An 11348-nucleotide genomic window follows, 5' to 3' on the forward strand; every position below is an offset into this window, starting at 1 on the left:
CACACACACACACACACACACACACACACACACACACACACACACACACACACAAGCACCCTAACACAAGCATACAAATTCCTATCAAAATCAAATCTTTCACTGAGCTGTAGAACTGGGTCACAGAGTGCTTTTCCTATTGAGTGCATAAAGTTTTAGAGATAACAAGAAGTGTAGAGGGGGAAGTACAGTGTGAGAGTTTCTGAAGGAAAAATATATATATGGAAAGGGCAAAGCTGAAAATACAAATATGCTGTAAAGCCAGTGACAAAGCACAACTATGTTTTCTAATAATATTAATAATGTGGAGTTTCCAGTAGGGGTTTGCTCCTTTTTCAGGCCTCTGTAGGATAACACTCTTCATAGCTGTGGCAGGTTAAGTTTTATCTCCTTTCATATGACAAAATGTCATTCTTTTTTAATGTAAATACAACACTGTGACTTTTGCATCTTCTAAAGCAAGCTTGTTTTATTGGCTGCCTTCTGTTCTCTTTTACAACAAACCATATTTTGAACATGATTTCAAAAATAGATCTTATTCTTTTCACTACATTTAAGTCAAGCTTCTTTGTCTCTTTACTGTGTCGCCCAGTAATAAATACTCAGCAAAGTCCACATTTCTCCTCAAACTACATCCATGCAGATATTATCCTCTGGTTGGAAAATGTCAGGGTGTATTATATTCTCATTTTCTAAAGTAAACTGCCAAAACTGTGATGTCAATGTGAAGAACCATAATAATAAATTGTTAAATTGGCATTTTGTTTTGTTATTTCAGCTTTCAATCATCCAATCAAATAAACCAAACCCAAACAAAAGTCAATAGCAGAATAAGCTGTTTGGCAGAGAAGATTTGGCAAGTTTTAAATTGGCGCAACCCACTCACTCAACTGTGCTGCACCACCCACAAATGCAGCTTCATAACAAGTGTGGCAACATTTAAGGGAAATAAACAGTTTTTTTTTTCTATGACGTATTGCCAAGAAGCATTCTTACAAGAAGCACAGCACCAGCACATGTTTTTCTTTTTTAGTTTGGACTCATGGTTAGATGAGTTGAACATATTTCTGAAGGACCTTTAACCTGGTGTTTATGGCAAATTACATTGCACAAAGCATGTACAATTACATTATGTGATAACATATTTCTGACTCAAAATTCTAAATAAAAAAATCACAAGGTTCTCTTTGTTTGACCATTAAAAAACAATTTAAACACGACAAAACTTTCATGTTGCAATTTTTTTTATTATACTTGTGGAGTCTGACAATTCATGCATAAAATAGATCCTAACATCAACTTGCTATTTGGAGTGCAAAACATAATTTAAAAACTGCTCAGAACAAAGATTAAATATCATGTCAGGGTAATGATTCATCAGGGAGGAAAAGAAGCTCCAGTCACGTCATGCTCCATTCTGTCTTAATGTGTGAATAAGATGTGTTTGCTAACACATTAATCAGGCCACACATGGCCACAATGGATTAGCAGTACTGCCTCTAAAACCACAAAATACTGCTCAGATGTACAGTGTACATATATTTATCAAAACTGACCAGTTTACAATAAAAGTCCAAGCTAATGAGTTTAATGTCAGGAGGTTTTGTGATGCTTTTCAGAGTTATACTAAATAAATTTTAACTTTGTATCATAATCAAAAAAGAAAAAAAAAACAAGTAGGTCCTCTGTATGGGTTCTTTTTTTAGTGAAACGTTTTGTCTCTCCTCCAAGAGACTTCTTCAGTCTGATGAGTTTTAGGTGAACTCAGTCTTATAAGCACCGCCTCCATATGGACAAACAGGTTAGTCACATGCAAAAGTGGGCCATCACCTAATAATAGGCTTGATTAGCCTTATTGTTCATAGAAGGTCATGTGCCCCATCACCTGACTTATTGGTTTTGATGAGTCGGCTGTGGTTATTTGGTGTTTTGTTATGTGTATGTAGTGAGTGCAAGCAGGTTTAAAGTCCCCTTGTTTTTGTCTCTCTTTCCCTATTTTTGAGACAAAACAAAAACTTTTAGATTTTTTTTCTACTTGGATTACTGAGATGCATCAGGACATTTGTATCATAATGAACACAAGTGTGACCAGGTAGCCACAAAAACATAATGTCATACTAATCAAATGTCTCCAACCTAAGCACAAACATCTAAAACTTAATTTTACAGAACACAGTAACCTTGCTGCTGATTAGTTTGCCTTTATATTACACTGATAGTTGGTGTTTTAGTCACTATTCTGAGCTTTCACATAACTTACGTGTGATTCAGCCTCCAGATTCTAGTTTGGATTGAACTTACTGCCAATTTATTTAAAAAAATATTATTATTATTTATATTTTTTTACTACAACCTTGAGCCAAAAAAAGGTTTGGCTTTTTGTTGCCCTGAATCATTTTGCTGGTGGATTGCAAAATTTACCACCATACAACTTAGGCACATAATCAATATTTCCCTTTACATCAAATATCTGCTCTGTGTATAAAAAGATTTAAAAAAAATAAGGTTCAGCATTCTCTCAAGAAATGCATTGTGCTGACCGGCCAAGCTGTCCTTGTAAAACCTTGAAAATGATGTTTTGCAAGATTGCTAAGTGTCATGCTCAGAGTTGTATTGTGACTGACACTCATCTTCTATCACACTATAGTTTAGCTCAATATCTGTAAAATCAACTACATTACAGCCATCTCTGTGTTTTAAGGATAGTTGGCAGCAGCAGCTAGAATCAAGCGTTAATCAGTTGTACATTTAGCGATTACTTTCTGCAAGTGTTAACACAGGAAAAACCATTGTCCACCTTTTTCTTTCAATGGAGAATGAAAAAAATATTTCTCCAACCAGGATTGTCTGGTTGAGTCTTTATCTTTAAGTTCTATACAGACCTTTGTGTCCCTGCTGCATGTGTTTGTGGGACTGTCTGGAGCACCTCTGCGCTTTTATTTTGAGTGGGAGCTGCAGGAAGGTGAAAATTTTCCTTTTATCGTTTCGCTGACTTCTGGTGCTCAGGAAATAGACAGATCTTCATCCAGCAAACCCACCCATTCATCACGAGACTGTCAGGAACCTTTAAAAAAACAAATAAATAAAGTGACCCAGATCTCAGGAAACAAAAACAATTCGTGACAAACATCCTGACCAGTCTTGCGTGAAAGTGAGACCTGAGAGAGCAGCTGAAACGCAAACAAATCATAAGAATAAAGAATTTGTTTTGAGCCAGAAAGCCCTGCAGCAGCGTAAACTTCATCGAAGAGCCAAAGTAAAAGAGGGGAAAAAATCGCATATATGCCACGGAGATGGTCGAATACCAATTTTCTTCCCACATATGCTCACTAGCAATGCAGATCAAAAGCTTCTGAAAAGAAGCAGGCCAGTATATTGGTTCAGATATTTACTGAAGGGCATCAGTTCTTTGGCTCGAGGAGATAAAACAGTCCCACATTCTCTCTGCTGAGCAAAGCAGCTCAAATTAACTGACTTTCTGCAACAACTGGCTGAATTGGGATTAGGACATTGTAATAAAAAGAAGCATCTGTTTGGGCAGAATGAATCGCGTTCCTGCCCGTGTCAGTGCCGCGGCGTCCGCTCTGCTTGCCCAGCAGAACTAATTTGTGTGTTGTGAGTCACTGACTTTTCCACAGGTCAAACATCCCGGAGTGAATCATACAACAAACTCATGTAAAGTTGCTCATCTTCAACATGTTAACTCACCGAAGGAGCCGACAAACACGCAGCGTCTGAAAACAGGCCGTTTCCTCGCTGTGTTACCCACGCTTCACCTTCAGAGGAATACAACGGCTCAACAGACAATGATAACTTTGGTGTGTACTGGTTTGTGTTTCAAGGAGACCAAATGAGCTTCCTGTCACTACAGGTCTCTTCCATGGATACAGTGTTGTGGAAAATTTGAAGTCACCACTTTTTTCTTTGTTTTGTCACAAAAGAAACAGGAATGTCAAAAGTGGTCCTGATCAAATGGCTCTTCAGGTCTTAAAAGATCCTTTAGTTTTCTTTAGACAATGGCCGTTTGTTTGTTTTTCAGTTAAATCATTGTACCTGATCATGTTCACAGGAATTAAAAAAGGCACCAAAATGATTAAAAAAAAACAACTCTTGGACTGAATCCACATTGTGTCAAAAATAACCAACAACACAGAAAACAACCTAGTGTAAATTGTTTTTGTCAGATTTTTGGTTTGTTCTCACTGCCTTGGTCACAAAAGTAATAATTAAAAAAATTAAAAAAATAAATAAAAATGAAAAGCAAACAAAGAAAAACTACAAAACGCAACATTTTAACTGGCATAAAAGTATGTTTTGCACCAACAAGGTGACTCTCAACAAGCTATTTATTACTAACTTGGCATATCCCTGCAAAGTGGGCAGTATGTTCTGGAAATTTTGGGGGGATTTGGGACAAGTAGAGGACAAAAGAACAAGTGTCAGAGCTTAAAACTAATTGCAGCAGATGCGTATGTGTCCTTAGCAGAAAAATGATATAAAAATACAAATCTGCAAAGTAAGAGTAGAAAAACGGAGAAAAAAAAAGGAACTGGACTAAAAATCTGTGCAAAAATTAAATAACAAAGAATTAAATGTGAAACATTTGATCTAAAATCATTCTTATTATGAACAAAGGAGGTCAGGTCAGAGGTCTGTAAGACACTGAACAGGTATACTGTCATGGTTTGGGGCTGCATTCTGACTGCAGGGGGGTCCTTTTAGAGCTGAGCAAAATTATAGGCAAGAAAACAAACAAACAAAAAAAAAACAAGCCTTGCAATTTTTACTTAACCAGGGAAAACTTTATCAAAGAATCTGACAGGGGCTTAATTTTGGTGCAATAATGAAACCAACAACACTGTCAGTCCTGCAGGAAGAACACAAACACACACAATAGAAAACAATCACGACACCCTGGGTGAGCAGACTCCCTACAGCACAAATGTTAACTTTACTGAAACAGTGAGGTATTGTTTTGGAAGAGAATGGAACAAAAGACAACCAACACAAAAACAAACAAACAACATAAAAAGGTTTCATAATTTAGTGTCAATTTAGTTTAGAAAGTTAGTGTTCTGGCTGTTTCGAAGAATAAAAGTTGTTCTGCCAAATATTGACTCTCAAGCTTGTTATTTTTCCATGAAGTTTGTTTTGATTTGTGGTGGTCTTTCCACATTTCAGTAAAAGTGTACATCCTTTTTTTGTTTTGTTTTGACATCACGTTATATATTTATAAAAATGCTGACTGGCTCTGGAAAGGAAATAACACTTTCATCAAAAACATGTTATTTTTTTATTCCCTGGCTTATCATTCTGGTAATATGTTGTCTGTCTGTATCGTCAAATTTTGGAATTTTCTGTCAAAACAATATACTAAAAAAGGAAGGCCTTTGGCAATCGAGAAAAAAAAGCCTCTGTCTACACACCATGTTATATATTTTTTTTATTTTTGTTTTCAAAACATAAAGCTCACATTAATTGAAGATGTGTAATAGACCAGAAATGAAAGTGGTTGATGGTTCGAACCCATGCCTGAAATGACCACATCTCACGGACATTACTACTGATTGTTTCTTGTTAAATTACTGAAAGTGTGAACAAGACTTTTAAACGCTATAACATAAATGCCTCACTTATGTTTATTTATTGATTGTTTTGGATTTGTTTTTTTTTCTTAGACAACTTTAAGAATAAAGACTGCAGGAAAGTGTGACAAATTCAAAATCCTAATGTCTTATTTTCCATTCCTGACCCTGATTCCTGGACCCCACTTCTCAGCCAGAGCCTGCAGCTTAAGGAGGGTGATTATCATAATAATTCTGACAAAAATAGTACAGTCACAGCCATCACTAAAAATATTGGTGCAATGTTGATTTAAAAATCATTTTCAGTTTTCAAAAATGACTGCAGCAGTGCTGTAAGCACCAAAGCACCACTTCAGGAATCAAGCACACTCAAACGAACAACAACATGAGTCAGACATACTGTACACCCGAGCAGTGCCACAACAGGGGAGTAAAAATTACTGTTCTGTGTTCTTCAACCGGAATAACAATATCTGCACTCCACTGTGGATCCACAATCAGAAATGTGCAAACGCAGAGGGGGGACTGCAGTTTCCTTTCAAACTGCGGCTCTTAAAGTCAGTTTAAATAGATGCAATTTTGCTCAGTGACTCTGGATCACCCACAGGAAATTAAAAAACAACAACATAAGAAAGCAACTTAGGAAAAGAAGCAAATACAGACAGAAGATTGTCCAGAAGTTCCTATTTTCTGAAATGAATGTGAAAATAAAACTAAAGAGGACAGGATGAACACAGTGGGGTTTAAACTTTCAATAATACCTAAATTCGTTCATTTATTTTGCCAGTTTTATCCTGCTGACAGCAGATATTTACAGAAACATTTATGTGAAACAATTAAGTTTCATATCTACAAACAGAAAGTTTGACTCCAAAACAAGTCATCACAGACTTCATACACAGCATTTGGGCAACCTTATGGTAAACAGATTAGATTTGCTCACTAATAATTGTACCACCTTAAACAACATCACTGCATTCTCCCCCAATTTACCCCTTCCCAACCTTAACTTTTATGCAAGGATATACTCTTTATCCTCACCAAAGCCCACTATTTGCAATTACTTTCACCTGTCACTGAAATATCTGGAACATAACATTTTTGACCTGCTTCAGAGGATGACTCCACATTCAGTCAGAAACCTAACACTCTGCCATCATCACAAACACACCTGACTTTAACACGATCTTTGTTCAAAGTGGGAGTTCAAAGATGGAAACTAGTTTGAGCTAAACTCGCTGACTTTTTGAGAGACTGTAGCTTTCCAATCCCCATCTTCTCTTGTCCACAGAAGGTGGTTTTAGATCCTCATCCCCCAGATCACTCTTAACAGTATGGCCAAAGTGTTGAATAACAGCTTAGTTAGCAACATGTGTGAAAGGTTTCATGTAAAAAACAACAGGATAAAAATAAATTTGGAAATGTCACTTTAGTTGCATAAATTATTGAAGGGGAGGTTCAGCATAAGTGACACTTAAATATGTAGCAATTTTTTCATAAAATATATGTAGCATATGCATTATTTAAAACCCAATACACTGCAATTATAAGGTTTAAATAAAACCTAATAAAGGATTCATATAGGCTAGTTGATCAGAAGAACAATTACGACTCTAAGAAGGAGTGGACAGAGACTGAAGGTTTTGCATTTACCAGTGCCATATTTATAGTGCAACCAGATACAAATTTACGATTTTTAAATAATTTGTATAAACATTTAAACAAATGGCCATTGAAAAATAAATAAATAAACAGTGCACATAAATAAAGATAACCAAATAAAACAAACAAAAATTCAGTGATTCAAAGATTTTTTTCATTAATAAAAGCAAGTCCAACATTACTTTTCCCCAACCCTTCAGTTCATTAAACCCCAGCTGGGTTTAAAAAGTGCAAAGGTTTTTTTGTGTAGATCCTTTGTGGAGGGAACCATAAAGCAGCAATGATGTGGGGGGAAAAGTTCATAGACTGCAAGGTGTTATGCAGATCCTTTTTAGAGGGGATAATAAGCAACAATGGAGTGAAAAGTGTTCGCAGGCTACAAGGAGCCTCCTACCAGCCCGACWAGAGAGGTAGAAGTCTTCACACTGTGTGATAAACTTTAGGTAGGCTCGAGGCCTGGTCCATCAGCTCGCCATCGACAGGTTGACACCTGGCCAATTTCGCTGTTTACACTTCACACATACGCCCATTCGCTTCAACTGTGGTCACGAGAGATGACTCCTGTAGCTCTGCTCCGTTCAACACGCCCCTCTGCCTGTCACACATACTTCCGCTCTCGCTTATAAACTGTTCTGATAGGTCGCGACACCACACGTGGCCACAGAAAGACCCGCAGCGATTGGCTACAACTGTAAAGTCAACTCTCATGAGAACTACCACCAACTGTATAGGAAATATTGCGAGACTTTACTACAGAAGTGAACATATAAGGCAGAACAGAATAAGGGAGTAAGGAAGACAGATTCAGATTTAACACCTGGGTTACATGTATATATATTTTTTTTCTTATTTGGTTATTCTCTCAACAAAAACAATGTTGTTCGTTTCCGTTTATTGAACGCAATCCACTTTTGTCTCTCAACTGCTCAGACTAGTCGATAGGTCACTTTGGTCAAAACTATAAAAATCTATCTCTAACAAGTACAAATCCCACAGAATCCCAAGAATGACCTTAAACACCTAATCTCTAGTTTTTATTTTTACTGTTTTTATTACATCTGCATAAAACATATCACTGTTTCCAGAGCAATGCCTATGAGCTTTCTAAATGCAACTGTTTTTTTCTTCGAATCAGTATCTAGTTAGCTAAAAATTCCTTTAAATAAAGAGTTGATTAATGCTGTTGAAAAGCTCTTTAAACATTATGCTTAAAAGCTGGACAAACATTTATAAAACTAAACTTTGCTGTGGACAACACGGGCTCTACAGAAGTTCTAATTTCTAATTAAATGCACATGAACAAATCTTTTTTTGTCATTTTTCTCTAAGTCATTCTGTAAAAAATGCTTCTCAGAAAAATCCTTATTTTCTTCACTTCATGGAACAAAAAAAAGAGAGAAAAGCACATTGGCGTATACTCCCACAGGGTAACACAACATCCCTGAAACAAATAACACTGGCAGCTACTGCAACACTCCTGCTGTGCCGACATCTGCGGGTATGGGCTTCTTTCCCCGACTCGATGTCAAATCTAAGTTGATCTGTCAGGAGTTGATCTTTGGAGTCTGAGGTCTAAATGTTTGATGCAAAAGAAAGCAGCAAGCTCAACAACGACACGTTCTTACCTCAGACTCAAGGTCAGTCGTTCATCTTTTGCTCTCAGCAGATCCCTGACTGTAAACGTGGCACTGCCCAGGAAGCTGCTCTGCAGAGACAGGACAGAAGAGAATGAAACAAGATAAGTGAAGCATTTCAATGGTGGACAAGAAGTTAAGCAATAAGATGGTTTCTAGAAACTCAGAATTTTCAGCTAAAATGAAAAAAAAGAAGAAGAAGCAAACCAAGACATTTGAACATACAGTTTATCCTCCTTGTCTTTTCTTTTCTGTCTGATGTAATTCCATCTCCCCTTCCTCTGTGCGCTGACAACATGTGTTAGCTGCAGGCTTGATATGAACAGGGAGTGTCAGCGCACGAGAACTGGGTCACGAAGGGAGAAGTACGGGACAGGGCCCATCAATAACGCAGTGAGATGATCTACATTTGTGGACCCCCCCCCCCACACACACACACACCCCACGGGAGTGGCCAGTTACACACATATCTCACACACATGCAGAGGAGTCCTGCACCTGCACAGAGAGCTGCAAATATCTTAACTTGTGCTACAAAGAAAAGAAAAAAGGTGGTGGCTGAGAGGAACAACACAGGATTGTAACATGACCAGATTAAAAAAAAAGTGTGTTCAGATTAGGCCTGGGCCAAAAACTGATTTCAGGTTATGCCAATGCTACATTTTGTCATACAATATGTTCAGAATATATGTTTAGTTTAGTTTAGTTTTTTTTTTCAAGGTTTTTGTACAGTCAGAATCTTGTACCGGGTTCTCCACTGGGTCACAAGAGTAAACTCCACTTCAATTTTCCAGCTATTTTATATACCAGAAAAAAGTTTTTTTTTTTTCAGGTTTTTCTCAGCAGAGTTTCTGACGGTTCATTGAACACCGAAATGATAACACCCCACAAGACATTTCTACTTTGTGTTCCTCCGTTATTGTACACCTCACCAGCAGCTCTGCGTTGCCTCTGAAGATGAAAACAGAAGTGTGATTGTTTTTCTAATAAATATAAATGACTTTTATGTATTGTGAGCGAACAAATAAAGCGCGCACTCTTCAACCTTACAGAGTGGAGAAACAAACAAAAAGAGGTGTGAAAGTAGTACAAAATCGTGCAATTTCCAGATGATCGTTTCCAGATAAAATGCCGACCAGATCTGGCATCAGTCAGCACTGTGTGGTTGTAGTTATCACCCGCTGCAGAAAAAAAATAATGGACGATCCTTTTTTCATCTGTGTCTATGTTTGTTTTCTTCATGTTTCTACCATGTTAGCAACATGTGATCAACCATTGGACAGATTTGATTGCAAGTCTTGGAAAATAGCTATATGGTGTAAATCTTTAATTGATTAACTGTCAGAGTTAACAACATTAAAAAAGCACCTTAGCAAACACATAAATGGCTATAGACTAATCCTCCACACAAACTCTGAGCACTAACTGAGCCTGATGATGTTTTCAAGTTAAAAAGAAAGCCATAACTTTATCTCCACTCAAAAAAGGGTCTTAATTTGAAAGTATGGTACAAGACCAGCAGGTAATATGCATCCCTTTAAATAATAGAACACCTTTAATGATTTATTAATTAGTATATGAAAAAAAGAATCATTTGGCATAAAAAGTCATTTTTAAACTTCTTGTTTCATTTATAAAACCAATTAATCTTATGAAATCGAACAAAGGCCAAATCCATTTCACTTTAATGTTTGAGAAAATTAGAGTGTCAGTTAAAAGAAGAAAAAAAATAGCGGACAAGATTTATCAGTTTAAATTATTCTTTTTTTAGCTGAATAATCCATTAAACAACCAATTATCTAGCTGTAGCTCTAACAAGTCCACATTTAATTTGTTCAATATTATTTCTTGTGTCATTAAATCTGAGTTCCTCACTATCTGTTATATTAATTCCATAATGGAAGGCCTGTTTTTTCATGTCACAGCAGTCCTTGATGTCGATATGAGATGAAACAATTTTGCTGAACTCTAAATGCTAAACATTAAAGTTAAAAACAATAAAGAAATGAAGAAAAAAATAGATAACATGGGTATTAATATTAGCTGCTTGTACCGGATTACAGAGATGAAATTTAAAATAAAAATAAAGAATGCACCTGTTGCCTTGAATGTCAAGGTTTTAAATACTGATACTGTACATGTGTTAGTGCTCAGAACATATTTTGTGGACGACTCTCAGCTACTCAGCTTTTTGCGGTTAGTTGTCATTACTGCCTACAACATTGTTTACATCCCTTATCCCTCCCACAGTTAATTCTTATTTTTTAAATCAAAAACAATAAAGAAAAAAAGAACAAAAACTATCTATTAATGAAAACTGTACTTGTTCTGTTTATTTCCAGCTCAAAGTTGGCTGTACTCCAAAATGATTTCTCTGTTTCTTTGCTCTCCCACAGAGGTCAGTCTGATAAATTGAGACCCAGTGAGTTAAACTGATACATTCTTTTTTTATTTAATACATTAATAT

At 36.5% G+C, this 11348-nt stretch overlaps 1 protein-coding gene across 1 annotated transcript in view; it reads right to left on the reverse strand.

Annotated features, from left to right (window-relative positions):
- LOC106517096 (type II inositol 3,4-bisphosphate 4-phosphatase) overlaps positions 1-11348 on the reverse strand; it is a 127730-nt gene that overhangs the window by 46030 nt on the left and 70352 nt on the right. Inside the window, exon 5 of the mRNA XM_014007802.1 lies at positions 8873-8952. Within this exon, the coding sequence (XP_013863256.1) occupies positions 8873-8952 (80 nt within the window). The remainder of the gene's footprint in view (positions 1-8872; positions 8953-11348) is intronic.

The sequence above is a fragment of the Austrofundulus limnaeus genome, unplaced genomic scaffold, assembly GCF_001266775.1.
Source record: "Austrofundulus limnaeus strain Quisiro unplaced genomic scaffold, Austrofundulus_limnaeus-1.0 Scaffold44, whole genome shotgun sequence".
Classification (NCBI taxonomy): domain Eukaryota; kingdom Metazoa; phylum Chordata; class Actinopteri; order Cyprinodontiformes; family Rivulidae; genus Austrofundulus; species Austrofundulus limnaeus.